The sequence below is a fragment of the Chelonia mydas genome, chromosome 6, assembly GCF_015237465.2.
Source record: "Chelonia mydas isolate rCheMyd1 chromosome 6, rCheMyd1.pri.v2, whole genome shotgun sequence".
In the NCBI taxonomy this organism is placed as follows: domain Eukaryota; kingdom Metazoa; phylum Chordata; order Testudines; family Cheloniidae; genus Chelonia; species Chelonia mydas.
In genome coordinates, this window is record NC_051246.2 from 123073300 (window position 1) to 123098424 (window position 25125).

The following is a 25125-nucleotide window of genomic DNA, read 5'->3' on the forward strand; positions in this document are numbered from 1 at the left end:
TTCTCCTGCACTCTGCTCACTATACAATCTCCACTTCTTCTAAGGTTCAAACCTCAAAGTAGCTTTGATCAGTGGTAATTGAAAAGAAGAAGAAAAAAATATCAACCTGCCACATAAATGTTTCCTCTTTCTCCCCCAAAAATGACCTCCACCAAGATTCCGTTGTGGGCCAGCGACAGCTTCTCTAAATCTAAAAATATCTCAAGGGCCTGCAAGGCTAGAAACGGGAATGTTATAATCACTGGGAAGGTAAAATTCCTACCTTGCCAGTGGGGGCCCAGCACTCAGTTTTAGCCCTTGAAGGACCAAATAAAAAGGAATAAATATCAGTAACAAAATAAAATACAGACCAGCTATGTTAGGTCATTTTTAGACAATTTTATTGGTCCCTTGAGCCTGACACAGTTCGATTCATGGTAACCAACTCACTTGGCTCCATAGGAAAGACGAAAAATAGTTCAGATAAAATGCTCTAAAACATTCCTAAAACTATTTTTTGTAGCATCTGTGACATCTACAGGATGTGTGAGAGAGTAGTGAGGTATAAAGGTTTAACCAGCACTCTTTCTGGATAACTTGTGTAACTCCATCATGGCTTCACCCACTATGAATAATGATCCTATATCCCAGACACCCACACACACCCACACTCACTCTTTCTCTAATGGTAGTGTATAATACTGTGCACAAAGATATACAAAATAGAGATATTTTACACAGCTGGAACTCGACAACAGAAAGAACTTTTAGTAGGAAATGAATTTCATATATTTATGAAGTAATTATACATATCAAATAAAATCAATGGACGTATTTGCAAGCACAGTATTTTGGATTTCCTCTTTTTTTTTTTTTTTTTAAACACAGTGCTTAATTTGGTAACAAATTTTTTTCTACACAAATCAATGTGAAAGGCGCGCTGGCTACCAGCACTCTTCATCTGGCGACAACCAAAAGAAAGAACAGTGCTACATTTCCATCCAGGAGGCCACTTGATTTCCTTCTGCTATCACGTCTGTCATATTTAAAAAACTTTCTCATGTTGTTAACTAACAGATTAAATTTTACCTCCCGACTTCAGAATTTTAACACTTCAGAAAGCAGGTCCACAAACGGGTTCTATACAGCCAGCTGCTTCAGATCTTTTTTCATTTTTCTCAGCCCCTGCAGCTCTTTCTTCAGGTGTTTTACAGCCTGCAAAATATCGGCTCGTTGGGGATCATCCTCTGCTTTCGCCGTATAGAGGAGGAAATGTTTAACAGTTTCAGATAACAACACTTCAGGGTCCACATCCACCTTATGCAGACGCAGCATCCTTTCGCAAGCTATTGCATAGTTTTTATGCCAATTGACTGGATGTTTTTTATGTGAATTGATGATTTCCTTGTACGACTGTAAAAAATAAATAAAATATGAAGCGCACACACATTTCTCTCTCTAGTACCTTTTTCAGAATTTTATAGTGTTAAGAAAACAGACAAGATCAACATCATTTTGATGGCCACAATCTAGAATGGCATGTCTGTGAAATCAATCTAGTAGTAATGCAGAGAAGTATGAGTTGGAATATCATTGGGTGGCAAAAATATGTCATTTACTAGAACTGCTATGATTTTTTTAGAATGCTGCAAATGAATGATATAACCCCATCCCCTGACATAATATACTTCCCTGAGAGAGTTGTTACACTATGGAAAAGAGATTCAGCTGTAATGCATGGAAAGACATTTACCAATAGTTCAGAAGGTCAGGACATCTTAAACAGGACTTAAGCAGTCCATTGACTTCAATGGGACCATTCACATGCTCCAAAGTTAGGCACATGCTTAGGAATCTGCCTGACAAGGGGACGACTCAAACTCTAAAATGTTACACAGCAGAGAACAATTTAAAGAAAACTATTAATATTTCATCTCTTGGGTTAAGACGTTCCTCATCTCTACCAACGGAGATTATTAGTTTTGCGACTGTGCGTCACTTAATACCATTACCAATAAGGTACTACCAATGAGCCACTGATGAGGTCACAACTAATATTTCTAGTGGTGTGAAGTGCAGCACAACTTATTTCCAGAACGAAGATTTTAGAATTTTATATACGCTGGCACAGCTGTGCATAGACATGGGGACTAGTGTGCACAGGGAACTTCAGTGCTCAATTGGCATGGGTTAGGAGTACATAATGCGACAAAACAAGGTGCTAGTAGAGAGAAGATGTTTTGAGCATCACCTTTATTTGCTAACTGAATGACCATCCAGACATGCTGCTGCAATTGTTTGGGGGCAGGCCTTTAAAGCGGGAAACAGGAATGGATAAAATCTCTGAACAATCCCCTTTTAATTTGCTATATACTTGGATTGGATAAACAAGAACACATCCAGCACTCATGCTATCTAGCTATGTGTATGTGCCCTGGGCACTATCACAGCACTAGAGATAGCTCGCCAACAACAAAAGGAAAAAAAGGTGACAAAAAGTTACCTACATTGTATGCAAATGTATAAAGTTGGGATTTTATATCTGCAGACACGCTAGCAGTTTCTGCAAGGTCAAAAATAAAGAAGGCTGTTTTCATCCTAGAAAACAGAATAAACTCCATCACGACAATTATAATAATTTTTTAAATACAACTAGATCACTTCACATTAACAGGCAAAAACTTCAATATTATCTTATGGAAGATGCATCCACAAAAGCCCCTTATAATTGTATGTGAAAGCCCACCTCTCCTCCACTTGAAAGTTTGCTGTGGATTACATTTGACACAAATATATTTCCTCACTCTATCTCCAAACTATCCTCTCCTTCATCGAGACATTTACAGCAAAATCCACATTTCTGCAGGACCCCGCAACAGAATTCACTCAGTTCTAACCATTTCATCAAGCTGATGTACAATCCATAGGATGCAGGGAATTTTCCTTATAAGCAAGTCTTCCTCTAGACATTTATTTTTTTCTGAGGGGGAAATACTTCACTTCGCGGCAAAGCAACACCCGTTATTACAGCACCCACTTTGACATGCGTTTCACGGCAACAAATTGAAACCATTAGCCGTGGGTTGCTGGGAAGTGAAGGGAACCTCACCTGGCTTGCCACATCTCTTCATTTGCTACAGCTTCCCAGGAAGATGGATCAAACCTAAAAAATAATTAAAGTGAAATTCAACCACGCTGCCTACAGCACTGCGTTTCGTCCACTGGACTCCAGGCATATCACCCACTGCACGATCATCTTGCGCTCTATGACAAAACCCCTTCCCCTCCAACTTCTCAGATTATAACTCACCTAGGCAGAAGGAATGGGGCCATGAAGTCTAGGGCACGGCAGCAAGGAATGCAGAATGAACCTGCTCCTGGATAAACCTTATTTTTCTCACTAGATATAATCTCTTGCTGCTCCTTTTACACGTCTCACAGCGCCCTGACTATTCTCAGCCTGGGCAGCCTGATATAAGCACCCTTTGTAGCTCTGTTTGTGATGCTTTGGGAGTTAGATAAGTGATGTCCTTAATACTCTTGGTCCCTGTGAACAGGGAAAAGAAGATCTGAGCCCAGTGAGTCACCAAACTGGCCTGTGTCTCATATTTTTAACACTGCGGGCATGAAAGAGTAATATAAGAAGGAACTACGGAGATTATAATCTTACACTTTAAAAAAAAACACAATTATTTTATTATTAAATTGGGAAACAGAAATTGCAATTCAGCACAGCACTTAAGCATATGTTTAAATGCCATTGACTTCACTGGGATTCAAACATGTGCTTAAGTGATCCACTGAATAGAGATGGACTTAAGGACATGCATTTAAGTGCTCCAGTGACTAGGGGCCTTTGTGCTCTTGAAGACAAGGATCACAGTACTGACTACAACCGGAAAAGGAGTGAGATGGCTCTTTATAAGAGCCCCTACCCAGTTGTGTGGCTGCCCCATAATTTCGACTTAACATGCCAACAAATCTATAGTTATGAAATACCTCACCAGTCCTAAAGATCCTCACTAGCCCATTCCCAAGCCTCTCTCCTACAGATACTATCAATCCTGGGGAGTGGTGCCACACTCACCATGGTGGAGGAAGACTGTGATGATACCTCCACACCAATTTTCACTTGTGACCGCATCAGTGTTTGAGCCTCTCTGAAGGTGAACAGCTACGAGAATTAACACTGCAGCACACAACTCCCCCACTGTTTATGCTGGTGGCAGAAGACTAAACAGAAAGACACAGCACAGAGTCCTCATGATTTACGAGGCCAAGAAAGACAAATAAGATTTGAAACAGTCGCGCTTCATACCTTCCATAGTCTTCAGTCCAGTTATAGATGTTCCTTGTCAGATGTATCCACTCTCCTGGGTTAAAAACCATTCCTGAAGAAACCAATTTGTCACAGGAACCCCATGGCCAAAGTGAATGGCTTTTTCTCCAAGTTGAGTCCCCTTCGTTAAGTCCTATGCAGGCAAATGCTTCCTTACTGTCAACAAACAGAGACTCCGTTATTTGTAAACGCTTCCAGCGTTCACTGCATCGCTCACCACTACAGCGGAAAACAGCTCCTCCCGAGCGTCGCCCAGTACAAAGCACGGCATCTGGGATAAGGCGCAGGCAATGAACCGGGAGAAGATCTGAAACCAGCCTTCAGTGAGTATGTGCTACTTGGGACTGACAACGAGGGGGGATTGTTGCAACATCCCAGCAGATAATGGCTCCCCTGCCTGGCGGCCATTCGCATCTGCAGCAGCCATGGCGCCAGCTGCAGATGGTTTTGTCCTGAGGCTCCTGTTGGTGGCCGCAGTGACAAACAGGTCATCTGCTGACCTCCAGGCTGGGCAGGTGGGAGAACAGGCCCTGCCGGTGGTGGGCTGGGTGATCAGCTGGGGGGATGGGTCTCCCTGACAGTCCTGAAATGGGCAGGACTCGACTCACAGGTGTGTGCGAGAGTGAGGAGGGGGGACCCCTGTTCCCCTGGCTTGTGTTGGTGGAGGGGGCTCCTTATTCAGTTTCCAGGCGGGGGCCGGGCAGGTGTACACTAGCACATAGAGAGACAGGCTGCAGTAGCTGCAGGACTTCCACTCAGTGGAGCAATAGCTTGGTCTGTCTCCTCCTCAGGTGTTCCTGGGGGGCTAACGAAGGAGGGAGGAGTCTACAGGAACAACATCCCCCCTAGAAGAACTGATGTGGGGCAGAAGGGAGCCCAACACACACACACACACACTGTCTGCTGAGGTTGCGGCAACAGAGGGCGCCCTCAGGGAAGGGGCTGCCCAGGGCAGGGTGAATGTAACCCTTTCTACGCCAAAGCGTAGGCAATGACTCCGCCTTCTCCCCATGCAGCTGCGTGTAGGTGTACCTGCCAGTGCTGCGTAATCCACCTCCCCTCCTTCCATTCCATAATGAATCTATTAAGGTATTTCTAGCACCCCTACCACTGGGCACCAGAGAGTAAACTGGAAGTCATCTTGCAGTCTGTGAGCTCTACAGCTGACCCAGTCAGGCTGAAAGGAGAGTATCGAAGTCTGAAAACACACAGATGCAGACACACACACGCAGAAACAGTTTTTTCCAGAGGTCAACTGTTAAAATACTTACTTACAATATTAAAAAAGGGAAAATTACCAGACCAATATCTTAGGCAAGGCTTTCTATCCCTGTCAATTAATGCACAACAACACTATTAGAACTTTGGTGTTATGAAACAGCATTAACTGACTTGCTCAGAATTGCAGATGTAGCCTTTGTCAGGACTGGAATCAGAACTCAGGAGTTCCGGGTCCTGGTCCTGTGTCCAGACCACATAGCTCTGTCCTCGAGAACTGCAGCTAGGAGACCTGGCAATTGCACATTCAGCTCTATATTGCCTATCCTTATACAACGATCACCCCTATATGTGTCACAATCTTTATTCATTAGGTGCACACTGTTATTAGCACAGTGATGTGGTGTGCACAGCATTTGACTTGCTGGGCTTTGAATATCGAAACCACTGCTGTGTTACACGCCCATCAAGGCCATTTAACTTTAGAAGGGGAATTTCTGTGGATTAGTCTAATGTTCCATCCAATATTGCACCTCTGGAATGGCTAATACTGGATGCTTCAGAGTGAGGTAAGGAGACCCCTCCAGTGCACATGGCCAACTGGGAAGCATCACACCATGGAATGGAAACACATTTCTTCCTGACCACACCTGACAATTGTCTTATGCCTTGAAGCCCTTGCCATGTTTCTCCTGGCTAGTCAAAATGTGGATGCTATTCTTATTCATGTGAGTGTTTAATCCTTTCTTTGCTCTTACTAGGCTATTTTTGTACAATGTTTATTCCTGGAGTACCTTCATTCTACACTACTAAGATGGCTGCAGTGTCATGAAGGGGAAACGACAACAGTTTTCTCTCCACCCGTGGTGATTTCAAGTATGTAGGAGCTTTGCTTTTTTAACTGAATTGTGCCAAGATCTTACGAGCAGTCTTTATTAATCACCTTTTATTTTTCCTCCTGAATAATAAAGTTTATAGCTGGACAGTGTTACTTCGGCCTAGACATTCAATTAAATCAGTGGGGGAAGTCAGTGTAGACAACTGGTCTTTTGGAATGTAATAGCTGCTGCTACGTAAACAATTTTAGGAAAAAAGCTTAAAGGTTTTAGGAAAGAAATGCTTACTGTTTATTTACTTTGAGAAAATGATGGAGATTAAACGTGAGCGCTCCGTCGGGTAATATTCCTTCCACAGGATTCCACCGCCTCCCAGGAAAAGAGATTCCTGGCAAATGCTTAGACATCTTTGGTAAATACCACTCATAAGTCATCATCTACCACAAAAGATAAAGAAAATATTAAAATGATCTAAACTTTAAGACAAAATTCCCCACCAGCACATACACACAAAAATGTAAGTTTGCACAGATTAAAAAAAAAAATTTGGCTCAAGAGAGTCTAGAAAAACCTCTCTGCGCGTGTAAATGTATCCACTGACTAGAGATGTGCAAAGAGGCTAAAGTTTGGTTAAACATTAGGCAGCGTATTTTGGTTTTGCAGACAAATCAAAAAACCTTGCAATATAGATCATTTTACACATTCAAGGTTTCAGTGCTCATTTGTGACAAAATGAAATAAGCGATCTCCTTTTCCATGTTAAATAATTCTTTCCTGCTTCTAGGGCTACAAGGGGAATGAAATAAACCCTGCAAACATACCACAGATATAATCATAAAAGGACTCGTTAAGGCAGCTGTATAAAAACTGTACAACTAGGAGCCTGGAAAATCTCACCCACAAGACAGCAAAGGACACAGAGTGCAGGAGAAGAGCCGCAACATTGTACAAAATGCCAAACCCCATCACTGGCATACTGTGGTCAGCATCTTGCTTGGGGTGGGGGCCAGGGGCCTGCTCCCTTCTTGCAATGCCTTGTGGGGACAGCTGACAGACTTGCTCCCCCTTTTAACATTTTCCAGGTGCCTTTCTGCACCCATGGGAGTCTCTCTCTTCGCTGGCCAGTCACAAGAGGCTTCAGGTCCAGTAAGTTCCCAAACAGCACAAATATTGGCTGTAAGTGACATCCGAATATTTTCAGTTATCAATTACTTGGGCAGCCTATTCCCCCTCCACCTCCTGTTGTCCGTGGTGCTGAGAAGAGAGCACCGGAGGTAGAAGCACTGATCAGTGTCCCATCACTGCATCTGCCTCTGACTGAGCTCTTCCTCTTCTTCAAGGAAGGGGTATGATGATGTCCTTCTGAGAGCTCTCCTCCTGGGAAACTGGTAGGTGGAAGAAGGGGGGCTGGAGGGGGCAGGAATGGCAAAAGAGGCATGTGGCAAGAGGTACAATCTCTCACCAGGGAAGACAGATTGGGCACAAGCGTCGGGGAAAGGAGGAAGCCATCTTCTGCAATAAACGATGAAGCTTCCCATTCAATGGCAGCGCTCCATTGCGGTGCTGGGTCAGAACCCCTCTGTGAGAGGGCCAATTGCCATGGCTGCTCTCAAGGATCTGCATTTGAGAACATCTCATTGAGCACTTCACCTGCGTCATCAGAATAGCCCCAAACTCTTGTCACAAAAGTAACTGACCCATGGTTGTGGATTGTGGCTACTTTCTTTGGGGTCCTTTCTGTCATTCCTCTACAAACTGTGCAAGCCCAGATCTGTGTTTGAAAGTTACTTGCAGCTAGTCCCAAGGGGAGACCTCACACTGGATGGCTTGTTACCTTGAGAAAATGTATCTTTTTAACTAAATTAAAGTCACATGGCTAACCATGTGGAAACCTCATGGGCCATTGCATAAACATACACACTGATACCGGTATCTCCATACTGACAGGTGAAAAAACACTTTTCTTTTACATTTACAGATTTGCCATATTCTTCTTCACTTCTTCCTCACACCCACTGGCTATTGTGGTACCCTCTTGTTGGCATACATGCTCCACTCTACGCCAAACGCACTAGCGATAAAGTTCAAGCGAAACTTCGTGCCACTCTGGAGGAGTGCTGGAGGCACAACCTTGCAATAGAGAAAATGGGCCCTCATGGTTTGAACACGTCTTCTGAGTCAAGCCCAGTCGCTTCAGGTCTCAGAACTTGGAAACTTCAACTAGACCCTGAACGACAGGAGACTATTTATAAAACAACGTTATAAATCAGAAAAATGAAACATAAGGAAAAAGTGAAAAAGCTGAACCTGCATTTGTTTTCTATGACAAAGTTTTGGATTGCCTCCTATGTATTTACCTACCTCTTGATCCACTAATGTGACATCAGGCCTCATTCCCTCACAATAATGAAGGTAACGAAGAGAATTCCCTGGCAGGTCTCCTCTGAGCAAGATTATTGCATCAGGTGGCATGGAGGACAAAAGGTTCCTTGCAAATTTATCGACAACGTAATTGCGGCTTTGGTCACAAATGCTTAACAGAAGAGATCAAAATATAAACATCTTAGAACAGACATTGATGGGGGCTTTAAACAATTTTATTTGATAGGCAGTCAGAAATATAAATAATACCGGCTAGCTATTCAATAGTATTTTTCACCCATAGATCTCAAAGCTTTTTATGACGATCACAATCCCCATTTTACAGATGGGGAAAATGAGACACAAAAGTTGAAGCGACTTGCCCAAGATCACATAACCATATAACCCATACCAGCGTTTATTAGTTTTAGCTGCAAGTGCCAGTACAATGAAATGTCTGATAGTGTCAATTAAAAACCATTTTTCTCGCTTTAAAAAATACCTCAGTGTATTGAGAATCTCAGCATGGGAATATAAAGGCAGCCGGAGAGGGGCAGATGACACCAGCTGAGGAGGTGACTCATTTTAAAACAAAACAAACAACCAAGCAACCAAACAAACATTAATAGGTAGCTCCAACACAAAATGTCTGTGGTTTTCCAAACTACATAGACCCCACACAGTCACAGGCTCTGGGATAGGCTGTTGAATGACTTTAGAGCACAGGCCGAGATGCCTCGGAGGCCAGTAGTAAGTTGAGGAGCTGCCTATGGGGAAGGAACTCATGAATTCTCCACTTCCCACACTTCACTGCTTCTGGCTCTTGCAACCTTTCTCCTTCAGCATGCAGCCACCAGAAATTAGTTCATACCCAAGCTGGAGAATCTTTGGCTTGGCCATAGAACAGGGCTCTGGTGAGACCTTAACTCCCCAAAAGTACCCAGAGAGGCAGGCAAGGCATGTGGAAAGCCAGAGTAGAGCAGCGGAAGGTCTAAGTGGCTGTTCTGGCCAACTGAAATGTGTAACCCTCTTATTGAAATAAAATGCAAATGTATTGCTTTGTTTGAAAACAATTTAATTCACCTCCATGTTTTCCTTCTGACGCTCCAGGAGCCCCAGCTCCCTGGTTCAGAGTGGCACCTCTGGTCCCAGAGAAGGAGTAAGGGCAGGCGATGGAGCAGATTATATTCCAGACGGCTCCAGCAGTCAGGTTGGAACACTAGAAGCAGGGGATTTGTTTTCTTGCCATAAAGGGAGATCAAAGCATAGGACAGAGGGGCAGTGTAGAAGGATGGAAAGGGTGATACCAACACAGTTGGAGGGCACTCCCTTGCATGGATCAGAAAGATGGCATCAACAAAACCCGATTATGGAAATAACCTGAGGCCACTTTGGGTGATGGCTCCAGGGACTTGGGTGCTGGGGGGAGGGCCTGCAGGACAGAATGGTGCTTCTCTAGGATGAGTAGGAGGCAAAACAGCACTTGCATGTCAGAAGGTCTTCAAGACGCTGCCAAAAAGGCCCTGGACAGCACTGTCTCCAAACCCATCTCTGGATGTGGCCTTTGACCTGCGACCTTTCCTCCCCAAAGCCAGCAAAGAAAACAGCCCCCAGGCCTTTTACTGCCTTTGTACGCCCTCTGAGTCCATCCAAGGAATCACCCCAATTCCTCCACCCCATTGCCAAAAATTGGCCTTTTAAAGTTTGATAAGCATTTGAGAATTGAGCAGTATGGTTAGGGCCACTACAAATCCGAGATGCATGCGGTAACAGGGCCATGAGGTCCCGTCAAGAAGTATTTCTGGGGTATTTGTTACCTGTAATTGGCATACATTTGACTAGCAACAAGAGCAGCGGCGGAAAGCCACTCCACGCACTGCAGCACACGGTTGTTCTCAAGCACTGTATTTCCGACGGAGACAAGAGAGGCCAGTCCTAGTCCCGCTAGAACAGCAACCACTGCATTGCTCTGCATCCAAAATCGTTCCACCTACGGCACAAAACACAGCGAGAATGGACCCAGCTGACAGGCATGTCGTTATTATTTATTTGTATGTGGCAGAGCTCACAGTGGGCTCAGCACTTTCCAAGTTCCCAGACAGGATAGTCTCTGCTTGGAGGTGCTCACAGATAAAGGGCAGACAGAGATTAAGGAAGAGGAACAAGAAACAGGGACTTTTTATTTAAATACAAGTCACCTCACTTCAAACATACATTTCTAGACAACAACCTCTTCATATTTCACACATTTTATAAGAAACTACACTACTTATTTGTATTTCTTACTAAGTTTTATGTGGCACTGACTAGACCTGCACCCTCTGATGAAGTAAAGATAGATAAGAGTAGCCCACTGAACATGATAGGTGCCTCTTTGTAAAATTAATATAACACAAAACTTACCACACCCATAAAAAGTGGTTTTGTAATATCCAAATTTGCCCTCCAAGCAAAGAATAACGAATAAATGCAGAGCATTCCAGTAAATAGGCATATCATTGATGACTTCTCCTGCTTAGCCCTAAAAGAAACAACATAGCATTCCACTGAAAATGATTAAAAGGAGAACAGAAAAGTAATATTTATCTTGAAAAAACAATATATGTATATTTAAGACAATGAATTGGCCTCTAGATAAACTCAGTCCTGCCATGAATGCAGGGGACTGGACTAGATGACCTCTCGAGATCCCATCCAGTCCTATGATTCTCTTTTATTACTAAAGATACAAGTTCTCTCTTTTCAAAGTGCACTGCCAATGGAAAGATTCCAGAGCTACACATTAAACACTAAGTTTAATTTAGAAGAATCACTAGGTCATCAGCAACAAGTAAAGTTTGTCTAATTAAGGCACAGCAGCAGCAGATTCTCTGAAAGTGGGCACTGTAATTAAAAATGGTCGGTACTGGCAGAGTGCTGAAAAATGTTACTCTAAACTATCATTCAGCCGATAACCAAAGACAGAATAGAGCATATTCACTCTGACTTACCGCATTGCTGTACGTAGCCACGCCACAATCGCAAGGGCTGGGACAGTAAAGGAAAGTTCTGTTTTCATGTGTGTTACCTGCGAACTATGGAGAAATCAATGGTCATTTCATCCCCCCAAATCACAGTTGGCACAAAATGTCGGTGACAGTACGGCGTAAGCACAGTGTCATGGATTCCTGTTGCGCTGTGATACAGCTGTATGAAATTGCAACCAAGATGTTTTGTATTTCAAAAAGTGGAATGAACATCATTTCAGATGACACATCCCACCATCGGGGGACGGAGAGAAAAGGAGAAACACTGTCGTTTCCTGCCCTTCTCTGATTCGTTTCATTATACAGCGCAGTGCCCATCCATTGGTCTGGGTGCGTCTCAAAAGTGCAGGAGAGTGCCTTTAACCTCTCGCACCACCATCTCCTCACTACAGAGGAAGGCAAATCAGAACAAAGCTCAGTTCCTTATGCCTGGCTGACACCAAAGCTACTCTGGGCTAAGCCTGCTCTAGCTCTCAACTAGCTGCCCTGCTCTTGATGACGGCGACTGGTGAGTGGCGGAATCGTGATTTGCGCATTGTAGCGATGAGCTCTTCTTACCTGGGATGGGTGGGTGCAGCAACCACAGGTTACTGGAGCCCTCAAGCTGAAGTAGCTGCCAGAGAAATAGCTCTCCTGCCGTTGCAGAGGCTGGTGGTAAAATTACTCTCTTTGCAGGGCACTCCAGCGCCCAGCCTAGATACTTGGACTGCGTGAAGCAAACGGAATTTAGCCTTTCCTGCTCCGGAACAGCACTTTCTGACTTACACAGCATATACCACGTCTGCTCGGCAGCAGGAAAAAATACGAGTGTCCCACAGAGTAGGCATCCACCCACTTCCTTTGGTATTTTTATTTACTAGAGAATTAATGTCAACAGCTGTCATGTGCATTCATCCCAGGGCCAAAGCTGGGCCCAGACACACATGCCAACATGGCCACATACTTTCTAGACATCCCCCACCCAAGCTATGAAGTCCATAAACTCAGAACTTCGGGAAAGGAATAATTATTACAAAGAATAATTGAGGGAACAGGGATGACCCCACAACTTCGGGGTGCGTTAAAGTTTTTACTCACAGCAACATCTCTCTCATAGTGGATCCTGTCTCCGATTTGGCCTAGACACAAAAGTTAGAAAAAACATATGCTTAGACTGTACACTGTTTGCAATGCTGCCTGTGTTTTCACTGTGTAGGTGCAGAGTGCTTAGTACAATGGGGCCCCAAAACGGAGCCTCTGGGCATGACCATAATACAAATAATAGTGATGACCTTATATTTTTGAAGACAAAACTCTAGTGGAAGCTTTGCTGTGATATAATCTTCCAGCACTTTACATTCCTTCTGACATCCAGTTATAAATTGTACTGTATTTCATACATGCAATAAGAACGTTCGTCATTTCAAATACTACAACATTACTGTTTCTTCCACCCTTTCAGAAACATATTATACACCTTAGCAGAATCTTAACTGCATCCTAGGTCTGCTTTGTGACTGTCCTGACAGTCTGTGTCGTACGTGGGTGTTGTCCCGTGTCTTAAAATACACAGAAGCCATTCACAGACAGTAAAAATATCAGCCCAAATGGGAAATCTGTTACTAAATGATTTATTTTCTGGGATTTACACCTCCCCCAATTTGAGATATTTGGGCCGCACTTCTCTTCCTGAATACTGGCAGCAGCTTGTGTTTGTCCACATGTGCTGAGGGCTTGGCCATGCCCCTTCTTCCCTCCTGCCACCCCGTACAAAGCTGCACAGCCTGCCACCCCGTACAAAGCTGCACAGAAGTCCGGGATTCTTAGCAGCAGAGAAGACTAAACTCTTCACAATAGCACTTTATTCAATTGTATTAACTACATACATGGACCTGAGAAGAGGCTATTGCAGATGTACCAACAGAACCTACCTCGCCTACCGTACGTACACTCAGGGAGAGAACAGTCCCAAAAAGGAAATCACCACCTAACAGACTTTCCATTCTAGACCCCAATCCCCACCCTCCTAATATGAGATATTCAGGATGTCGTGAGCAGTGAGGAAAAGCTAACAGAAGAAGAAATAAATAGGACAGGAAAAAGATTCTCCTCTTCCCTACAATTAGCAGTATTTATTTTGGCATCTCTGCTTGGAACGATTTCCTGCTGGAGGATGCTGCTGCTGAAGACTGGACATCAAGCCTCTAGTGTTTTATAAAAGGCGTTAGTGGTTGAGTGCGTGGTAGCTTTGTTGGTTTTCTCTGTGGGGGATGATGGCCTTCCTGCTCCGGGTGATGCAGTGGAAATGTGCTGAATGGGTTAAATCTCTTTCTAGAACTAATTTCTATGCAGCTGAATATGTATTGATTCAGCACTTGATCCACCCAGCTATGGAGGATTTACATGTTTTCAGACCCATACACTGAAACAGAAAAAAAAAATGAATGAAGATGATGTTCTCCTGAAGTGGCTAGTTCTACTTAGATAAATGGTAGCAGCTCCTTTTTCATCTACCAGGCTTTTTTGTTTGAGTGTTGAGACTTTGGGATAAATGAAGGAAGAAAGCTTTCCTGTGAGCTATGGAAGAAAGAGTTTATCTTGGTAAAAAAAATTACACTGGAGCCCGAAGAATGACATCACCCCTTGCGGAATCATGGAATCAAACAAGGATCATGCTTTCCAAGAGCAGAGGTTCTAGAGAATCTTTTTGCCAACATGATGACGAGCGAGCACATCTTTACGGAGAGAAACCACAGGAAAAAGGATGCTATCAGCTCAAAAGGAATGTTATCTAGAACTCATAACACTGTGGTCTGGCCCCAGGCCAGGAAAATAGGCCTGACTTTTTGGCTGGATACACGTTATCCTTCAGTAGCCTTGAATTAGCAGGTGACTACCAGACACTTGGATGTGCCTGCGGTTTTGATATTGTGCAGAGCTGAGATGTGGGAGGGTCTTAAGTTCAAATCTAGGCCATCATGTGAGAAACATAAGAAACCCAGAAGAGCTGGAACACTGTTTTGGGGGGTTTTTTTTCCTTTTTTTTTTTGGAATATGTGTTTTATTTTTTTTAAAACACATCATTGTGTTCAGTTTTACACCAGGCTTCCCATTTGGTACTTGCTGTATCAAGTAGTAAGTTACAGATGTCCCACTCGTGGTTTGTTTCAGAATCTAGACAACTCTTATAGTTTTATTCATCAGCCTGTTGTACTGTTCCCTTCTCGGAAACATAGATACATCCAAGAATTTTCTGATATCCTTGTTCTTGACTGTTGTGGCCTGCTGGATCAAGGCAGCTATTCCTAACTTGACATAAATAAGAGGATCTTGTTCAGTCTCTTGCCATCTATGAAGGGGTGGGAGGCCTGAAGGAGGCTTCCAGAGTATGTATCACCCTGGGTGAGGATTCTATCTTGGCTAGGCTAAGCTGCCAGATGCAGGTAACCCGTGGTGTAGGAGCAGGCCATGGGGTAAGTTGACCGGGGCTCAATTCCTGGGTGTCCAACTTGAGATGGCTTAAAGGGGCCTGATTTTCAGAAGATGGTTGTTGACAGAGTAGATCTGAGGGAAAGCTGAAGAAGCCTCCAAGTCCCTTCTGAAGGTAGCTTCTATCTTCCTACCTGCAAGATCTCTGGTGAATAAACTATCTTCGGCAAGCATTAGAGCCTTTGCCAGAAACGCTGCACCTACGCTGCCCTTCGGTAAGGTTGTAGTGGTATTCTTTATAGCAAGGATGGAGCTTGTACCAAAAAGCTGTGATGAAGCTACTGTGCACACTGGACTTTTCTACACAGAATCTTTGGGTTCTGGGACCCTATGGAGTTTGCCAAATGAGACATTAGTTTCCCACTCTTCTCTATTTACTTTTGTGAAGGAGGCATGAATGCAGGGATGATAACCAACCGCTCTCCTCTTGCTGCCAGAGGCAGGGAACCTGATGCAAGGATGGAAGGGGCCTGGCCAAGCCCCAAAGCTCCATGGACAAGTATGAACCAACTCCTGTATTTGCAGGAAGAGGGGCACAGTCAAAATGTTTCAGACTGGGGGAGAGGTCAAGAACCAAAAAACTCCTTTCGTTTTATGTAACATTTATACTCAGAAATACATTAGAAGTACATTCTTTTATAAATAAAATGAATGAATGAAAACTGCTTGTGACACTTTTTAAACAGCTGAAATTTCCCCCAAGTTTTACAATTAAAAACGAACACAACTGAAGCTGTGTAATTTGACTTAAGACAGGATCATTTAAAATTTACGTTTCAACCTTTCTTAACTATTGTTTATTCTTCATGCCAATACACACTGGTAACAGGACTGCAACTGAATGTACTTGTACATTTTCCAATAAATAACTGTACCCCGAATAGCATGAAGGTGGATTAAATTATTTTTCTACTCTCCAAGCCACCTTAGCGATCCCAAGAAACAAGCTCAGGAATAAAGTGCTAGAAGGTTAACATTTTACATCAATTCTCCTACAGGACACTGACCTAAATGAATGCAAAGGTTTTGCTGCTGCATAACTTCAAGAAGACTTTTCTCTTTTAGAAAATGACCCTATTTACCAGACTGAATGTCCCATATTCTTCCCTGAGAAAGTGGGTCAAAAATCCTTGAAAAGTCGTCTGGTCTCCCCAGGTCCAACGTGCTTGATTTAGGTAGGACGAGGCAGGCAGATAGAGATAAGGCAGCAAACCAGCCAAGAAGCATAAGCCCAACTTCATCAAATGGCCAAAGGACAATTCCTGCACCAAAATGTGTCATATTGCACAACAATGTTTATTTTAGTTTAATCACACTGGAACTTCAAGAACAGATAAAGAAAAACATCAAATATATTTACACAGAGTTGATCTCTCAATTTATAGTAAGTCCCTACAAAATGCTATGTTAAACCTTACAATTTTGTGGATTACTAGGAAACTGCATCAAACTGATCTCCTTTGCATGGCAGGGTGAAAATTTAAGTGAAGCAAATAATATTAGCTAGGACTCATGAGTATCATATGCATTGCATCTTTTACATTTAAATCATGTCATGACATGCATAGATGGCTGAAGCACTGCAAGGCTGAGATAACCCACTTTCCAGTGATTAAGAGTTGGCTGGTATTCCATCTGGCAAAAAAAAAAAAAAGCTGTTCCCATGTAACCGCTTACATCATCATCAGGAGTCAGTTCTGCCATTTACTTTATCATGATCACACCGGCTAAACTAGGTCGCTCAACTTCAGGGGTGGGATTTTGAAAACGCCTAAGGGAGTTAGGCGTGCAAGACTTTCAAACGGACTGCTGCTCCTAATTTCTTTAAGCACTTTCGAAAATCCCACTCTTGAATATTTCACGCTGCTTTTTTTGGGGGGGGGGGGGGTCATTCATTACATTTTAGTCAAACAAAAATACTTCCTTTCATATTTGAGTTTATTTGGGAGAGACAGTGTTTAAAACAACCTTCCACATACTGAAATGTAGTTTAAAAGTTGGTGACTAAAGTTCCTTAAGACTGAGGTGGAGCAATCTCGGAAGACATTTTACTATATCAAATAACTTGTCAACTATAGGGTTTTCTGTTGCCCGGAACACCAGGATATCTAAAGCATTTCCGAGGTACATTCAATCTGCATGGCAAGCTACCTACTGGAATTCATGGAGCTTTCTATTCTTCACCCACCTCTGGTTTAAAGAAAGGCTTTGCTTAGGGAATATATCTTGATTATAAAATTAAATCGTCATCATGCCAGTTATGGTGGAAACATTTTTGGCAAAAAGGGCTTCACAAAATGTGCTGAATATAGTCAGGTTCTGCATCATTCCTCTAGAAAATGAGCCCCATGGAGCCAGAACATCTTATCCCCAGATCCCATGCATTTCACCCTGGGCTCAGTACGCTGCCTTGTCCCAGAGAAGAGCAGCTGTTTTATTGGGTCATGGATACTGATGCAGTCAGGACCTGACCAGTTGACAGCTTTGAAGGTCAGGATCAAGATCTTCAACTGGCAATGGAAGCAAACTGGGAGCCAGTGGAAGGACTGAAGCCACAGCAGTGATGTGCTCACAACATCTGCCTCTTATTGTGCTTTGAGACCTACTGACGAAAAGCGCTATGTAGGAGCTGGGCATTATTAATTATTATTATTGAAGTGGGTCACCACATTTTGTGCAAACTGAAGCATCTGCACTCCATCCATATCCAGCCAGAGGCAATGATTTATAGCAATCCAGTTTGGAAGTGAGAAATGTTTGATCTCTGGCTGGATCCTCACCAAGGAGGAATGTGCAGTTTCCTAGCAAGCCGGAGGTGGGAAAACACCACTGATGTTACCTGATTAGCGATACTTAACCATGAGTCTAACAGAATCGTGAGATTTTATACAACTTTGGCAAACAGGGGACTTTGACGGAAGGAGAGGACAGTGTTTCAACTAGTTTTTAAGACAAGCATCACTTTGGTCTTGCCCAGGTTGAGTCTGAGCCAGATGCTTTTCATCTGAAAGCTGATCTTTTGCAGACCTTGTGACATCTTTGAGATGGTGCTGTTTGCATTTGTGGAAAATGAGATATGCAGTATGGTGTTGCTGGTGTATTGTTCACAGCAGAGCCTATGGCATCTCATCCCCCTCTCCAACCAGTTTCAGATAGATGTTGAAGTTGAGTTCTTTTGGAGAGGAATGACTGGAGCCATTTTACTGCTGTGCTGTCTACTCCAGCCGTGCCATATGTGGCTGACAGTGTCAAAAGCTGCAGAGAGGTTGTGCAATACTGAGATGTGAATACCAGGAGAAAGTCAGTACTTGGAGACTAGTCCTGTGGGTTAAAAGGATTTCCATGCCACCGTCAGCCACCAGGAGCTCTGAGTTGTGAGGGCCAGACTGCTCCTACACTTCTCTGATCTCAAGGGAGTATAGTCACCATCGATTTTATCTACTCTTCTGTCTGAGGAAGGTCATTTTACACACAGAATATGCTCATACTTCCACACACTCGGAACTTCCGCCACTCTGCTCATCACAGTACTAACAATGCTCTAGCTACATTGTAGATGGTCAGAAGACAGGGTCCCTGTCCCAAAGAGTTTACAATAGAAATGGACGGCTCTGAGAATACTCATGTGACTGACAGCTTCAAAATCCTTCAAAGACATAATCCTCGGCTGGGACGCCAGCCAGATGGACTGTGACTTTACGTTGTCAGTGGATCATGATTGACTAGCTTAGGCATATCATGAACTGTTGCCATCCATACACACATACTTCAATATAAAATCAGTGTCGGAAGGGAAAGCAGTAAGTGTTCAAACGTAAGAATTACAATCTGTCCTTTGAGTGTACTAGAAAAATGACACTCTTTAATATTCAACTCAGCAATAGACAAGTTACCTACCTTCCCTTTGAAAAGTTGGAACAGAACCCATAGTACAATGCACAACACATAAAGCACTATGGTGTGCTGATTGCACAAACTAAGCCCACAGCAAAAGGCACCAACTTTCGATATCTGAAAGGAAGAAAGTACTTACAATTATTCTGAAAAATCTGCAAAATATACACACAGTGAAACTGCATCAATGCTATGCGGGGTATTCTTACAATGGAAAGGCAGCTACCTTGTGTGTAATGTTCAATAAACATTTACAAAGAAAATATCACGTATCTCTAGATAGAGGTAAGCTAATTATTTTACTGGAAATCTATAAGAACTATTTCAGGCTCCGTTTTTTTAAAATGGTTATATCTTGATATCTATATAGGTAGACAGCATACGCAGATATGTGGTGGTAGTATTTATGTCATACCATGTACATGATAGTAGTATCTATATGATAAATTGCAGAGCCAGAGTGATAAGCTGCCGATCCATGTGGTTAACTGCATGTATCATGGACCTTTGATCACCTTACCTACCCGCTGTCTATTGGGAGTGCCTCTACCATCCCCAATCTCTCAGCAGCTTCTAACAACCTGCCTTCTTTCCCCCAAACGTGCAGTTTCCCCTAAAATTACATTGGTCTGAGGCGCAGCATAAATAATATTCAGTCCTGCACTAGTGACAGGTGTGGGGTCCAATATCTCACAACCCATGAGGGCTAGAAAGGGAACTTTACACTGCTGGAAAAGGGAGATCGCTCATAGTACTGCATATTCCCCAGCAATCAGACTCTAAAATCATGATTTTACTACAGACAGAGAAACTACTTTAGGTTGTTTCAGTGGTTTTAAAGATTTATTGGTGATGATTTTTTTCTCTCCCTCTCAGGCGTGCACAGCTGGCATCAGAGTTTAAATTTAAGCACCTTTGCTTCACGAGCTAAGAGAATTCAAGACAGTACCAATAAAATGCATTAAAACATTTCTAAAATAGTTTTTCTATAAAAAAAATAGCACATCCAACACATACAGCTTAGACCCAAGATTTTAGTGGGGTTGTTTACGGCTACATGACTCTGTTACGTGGCCACCCCAAGCTCCTGCTGATAGAAGACCTTCTCCCATGCCAGAACATCACGTGTTCTACATGCCCCCAAACATGCCCCACTAAAATCAATGCAAAACACTTGAGAGTTTCAGCAGCAGCCTCATATGAGCATTGGGTCACCACCTTTAATCTTTGCCCCATGAACCACAAACATTCCCGTTATTTGAATTCATTGTCTACTTATCACCTTTGGTCTTTTTGTCTTACGTTTTGTCTGCAATATATGCTTACCACCAGCCTACTTCTATTCAATGGGGTGCATCCTCAGCTGGTGAAAACCGTCAGAGATTCACTGAAGTTAATGGCGCTACAACAATTTACCAGCTGAGGATCTGCCCTATATCATCTGCCCTTCCGCACTCCTCTGACGGGTCAGGCGCTGTCGTCTCTTGCTACTCAGGCACTTTTAACATTGAAAATGGAACCATGGCATGGCTTTCTTTGATAGTCCGTTAAAATGGAAGAGATGCACAATGCGAATGTTTGCTTTCACTGAGTGATGAAATAATATCAGCACGGATGTGAGTTTCTGTCAATAGTCTGGCATTTTACTTTGAATACGATTTCCACCTTTAACAAAGGATTTTTTTTTTCATCATTGCAATACTAATACATCTGACATTTTCAAACCTGCTTAACAGGTTTGGACACCCAGACCATGTTTTTCAGAAGTCACTACTGATTTTGGGTGATGAGCTTGAGGTGTCAAATGGGTGGGCCTGATTCCCAGGAAGTGCTGAGTACCTGCCTTCTAAATAGTAACCCCCTTTCCGGTGTACATAGTAGGATACCCCAAAAGTTGAGGCCACCAAAACCATTAGTCACTTTTGAAAGGGCACATCCATTGCATTAGAAAGGTAAGAAACTACTGATATTAAAATATGAGTTGTGTGCTTTTATTCGTAGAACAAAAAAACGTTCATTATTAACTTTTTTTTATTTTGCATTTTTATACAAAGCACTTTACAATAGTTAGCTAACGGTACAAACAACATTTGGAAAGATCATTAAGTGGTCCGCTGAGACCCTCAGCAATTTTCAAGTGGTCTGTGGGGAAAAAAAGTTTGAGAACCACTGCGTTCGGCGGCTCTGAAAATGTCAAATGACATCTTTGCGGAATTTAGCAGTCAGCGATCCAGAAACGGTAGTAACCAATAAAACAATTGCTCTTCGTGATGTTTAATGCCAAATAAAAAAGCCCTCATCTGTCGCGAACCAGAGAACATGTATGGTTTGAAGACCCATTACAGCAGCACAGAATTAGTCTGAACTTCAAAAATTCTGGGCTACTTTTATTAAAAAAAAAAAAAAAAATGTATTCAGAGAATTTACAGTGGTCATAAAAAGAGAGCTTATAAAAGAAGAATAGATGTGATGTCCCCATGCTTAGGGAGAGTGGAGAGAAACACTATCCATTTTTAAAAATTGCTTGAATGTGCCATTTTTATGAAGTATGTAATGTGAAATTTATGGGCGAGATTTTCAAAGCTCTAGGGCTGATCAAAATTTCCCATCCAGACTTTCAATAGAACATTGGGTTTTCAACTAAACAAGGATTTTTGTGGTTAGTTCCTGGTCTCCATCCAAAATACAGTCTTTTAACTGAAAAATAAGAGCCTGAAAACCAAAAACTTTTCAGTGTTTTGACAAAAAGTTGCACTTTTCTGCAGAAAATTTCAATGAAAGCCATTTTTTTCTTTCATCATAATTTTCCACCCCACCTCCTGGACAGCACTCAACGACGCCAACTTAGACCCTTAGTAAGCGGCCGTATTTTTAGGAGGTTGGCACGTACCTGGTGTGGCCAGAGTCTCAGAAGTGCTCAGCACCCGGTCCTCCCATTCAGAACAATAAACGCTTAGCACTTTTGAAGATCCGGCCCTTAATTTTTAAACCAACCAAAATAATTAAAAACAAACAAGCCACACACACGACAAATACATTTAAAATCAATATTCACTTTGATCCAAACAGGTTACCTTTGATCTCTCCTTCGCTGTGGCTGCCTCCTCAAAATGCACAGTGAGCGCCATCAGCAGCCCCACAAACAGATTGTTTAAGCTAAAAACCTCTGCTGTGATGGACCACTGCCATGTTAGACGAGAAAATGAAAACACCCCCGCAGCAAGGATTCCTCCAGCATATGAGCCAGAAAGCCTGCAAACACAGATAACATGAAATCTTCTTTTCCAACAAAAAGAGCCTACTTCATTGTCCTTTTTTTTAAACATACTGTAGCAGCAGAAATTATGACTGGCATCCAGCACCCTTCCAAAACATTATATGGTTAATATGTCGCTTATAATAATTTCCTTGCACAAGATTTCACTTAGGAAGGCCAGTTATTAACCATACTGTACACTATGCAAGGTAGTGAATGCACTTCCCTCAATGACCAATGGCTAGCATGCCACACACAATAGTTCTTTCAAGCACAGAGGGTAACTTCTAGTATTCGAGTCAGTTTGGAAACCTTGATGAAAGATGACATAGTGGATCATGGCACACCAAGCCAGAGAGTCATGCTTTCAACCAGATACTCTTAGCTGGCAGATTTTTGAGCGACAGTGCAGTCTTAAATTCATCAAGACGCTGGATAAAAAATGGATTATAGATGTTCATGACAGTGGGCATTATAACGCTTTCCTATGGGGGAGCTTTTAGTTTCGTAAGGCGGGGGTGGGAAATGGAACACTGAGGGCACTAAGAAGGAAAAGTGTACTTTGGAGCTGGGAGTGTGGCCAGGAGAGAGAGGAAACAAGTGTGAATCGCAATGAGGAAGCGAACACAAACAACACACGAAGCACCCAGGATTTGGATGTTTGCAACCTTTTCTGTCAAACCAAGATCCCACGACAGTAATCACTGCCTTTCTGACTTCCAGACTGGATTACTGCACGCACTTCCCATGAAGCTACATTCCAAGACCACTTGGATGCTACAGCTGGTGGAGAAGGCCCATTAGATGGTATTTAGCCCCAAGAAACATATTCCGTCAATTCTTCAACAAGTACCCTGGCTTCCTCTCCATTCCTGGGCCAGTTCGTTATTTAAGTTGATCTATAAAATCCTGAACTATTCAGAATTTGGCTGTCTGGGAGACCTGGCCTCTCACTGAGTCATCATGAAAGTGTTGTTGGGTGACGCACTCAAGCTAACAGTCCCTAACATTTACGGGGTGGCAGCAGGGCATTCTCAGGAGAAGACTCTTGTCCCAGAAATTCACTTTCCGAGCTGGTGTGACTAAGCCAGAGTTTATTGCCTTTCAGAGCATAGTGTAATGCTCATCTCGTTGCCCAGGATTCTGTCAGAGAGGATGGCTGTTAATTTATTTGGGGGATTGTCATCTCTCTACCACTCCCACTTAATTTTGTTTTTTAAACTCTCTGCATGTCCCCTGAGATGGGGACTTGGAACATTTGATAAGTTAACAAAAGAAAGAGATTTCACCAAGCTGTACATTGTTGTTAAAGGTCTACTGTAGCCTCTGATACTGACATGGCTTGAATCAAGTCATTGGTTATTCAACCTCAATTGTTTCGGTTGTTAATGACTGCGAAATGCATCAACGCAATGTTTGCTTCCTAAATATTTATTTTAAAATAGTAACATTGAGATGAGTTTGGGGGGGCGCCCCCTCTCCATTCCCTCACTGATACAAAAGAGAGGGAGCAGCTGGCAGAACATTCTCTACACAGGCTTCTTTCCTCTGAGATGCTCTCCCTCCCCTGGTCTGAAGCAGCCCAAACCCATTAACCTTAGCGAATGCTGCAAAGCCAAAGGATTTGAGCAGGCTCAGATAGTTGGGGTGGAAGCTTTAAGCCACAATGGACCAATAAAAGATGGGAGGCAGTGTGGTCTAGTGACTAGAGCGCTGCACAGGGACTCAGGAGACCTGGGCTCTATTCTTGACTCTGCCACTGGTTTTGGTGGCTGACCTTGGGCAAGTCACATCACCCCACCCCACCTGTGCCTCAGTTTCCCCATCAGAAAAATGGGGATAACGATAGTCACCTCCTGTGTAAAGTGCTTTCAGCCCCATGGATAAAAAGTGCCATAAGAGCTTGATATTATCATCTACTCACTGCTGATTGGTTGGAGGGGGGGAAAGAGAAGCACTGTTGTTGCTTTGGCTTACTGTGTAACTCTTTTATTGGGTTTTAAATAAATAAGGGCCCTCACAGCTCCTTTCTTCAGCATGGAATCCAAAATCGAAACACAGAAAAGTCCAGATTTGTTTGTTTCATTTAACAATTGCCCCCTTCTCTCCCAGACCCCAAGACTCCACAGTTAAACAAACTTGAAAAAAATCCAGATTTTGTCCCAAAATAGATTTCATCATAAAATGTGCTCCTGAAGGGGGCATCTCCCCTCCCTGAGAGAAGATACTTCCATGAACGTATCCAGTAAATTGATTCCTGAAATTGGTAGGGAAATAAAATCAGACACTACCATAATTTTGATTTGCAGGGATAGTACAACAAGGCCTTGATCCTGAACCATTGCAATCAACAGGAGCTCTCCCGCTGCTTTCAATGGATCAGGCTTGAAATGTTTGCAATTGGAACAACTAGTAACATTTAGTGGGAAGGGGAAAGAGCTGGCTCAAAGGGACGATGCAAACTGAATTCAAATCCTTGCTTTGCTCACAGGGGAATGTGAATTTGACCTGACCCAATATCCCCATCACAACATTACCATGCAATCTGGCATGGCCGCTGAGAGAGGCAGAGAACAGGAATGGCAGCAGGTTGTTTTACACCACAGGACTGAGAAACACTGGCACAACTGGCTGAAGCTTGCATAATCCTGCTGGCATTGTGCTGGGCTCCTGACAATTAGATCAAACTTCACTGATAGTATTTGCGCTCCTGAAGATTTTACATGCTACCTAATCAATGCAAAGTAT

At 43.0% G+C, this 25125-nt stretch overlaps 1 protein-coding gene across 10 annotated transcripts in view; it reads right to left on the reverse strand.

Annotated features, from left to right (window-relative positions):
• Positions 1-358: 358 nt before the first annotated feature.
• TMEM260 (transmembrane protein 260) overlaps positions 359-25125 on the reverse strand; it is a 49167-nt gene continuing 24400 nt past the window's right edge. For 4 of the 10 annotated variants that reach the window (XM_043548389.1, XM_037901203.2, XM_043548386.1 and 1 more), the window contains 13 exons: positions 22196-22373; positions 19125-19238; positions 16310-16489; positions 12837-12877; positions 11724-11807; positions 11137-11254; positions 10551-10723; positions 8734-8905; positions 6661-6809; positions 4298-4474; positions 3089-3142; positions 2487-2577; positions 359-1392 (listed from right to left, as the gene is read on the reverse strand). In XM_043548389.1, coding sequence (XP_043404324.1) covers positions 1120-1392; positions 2487-2577; positions 3089-3142; positions 4298-4474; positions 6661-6809; positions 8734-8905; positions 10551-10723; positions 11137-11254; positions 11724-11807; positions 12837-12877; positions 16310-16489; positions 19125-19238; positions 22196-22373 — 1804 coding nt within the window. In that variant the 3' untranslated portion in view covers positions 359-1119. Of the gene's footprint in view, positions 1393-2486; positions 2578-3088; positions 3143-4066; positions 4213-4297; positions 4475-6660; positions 6810-8733; positions 8906-10550; positions 10724-11136; positions 11255-11723; positions 11808-12836; positions 12878-16309; positions 16490-19124; positions 19239-22195; positions 22374-25125 lie in introns of those variants that run through there. The other 6 variants (XR_005225639.2, XR_005225638.2, XM_037901207.2 and 3 more) reach the window with 6 other exon arrangements.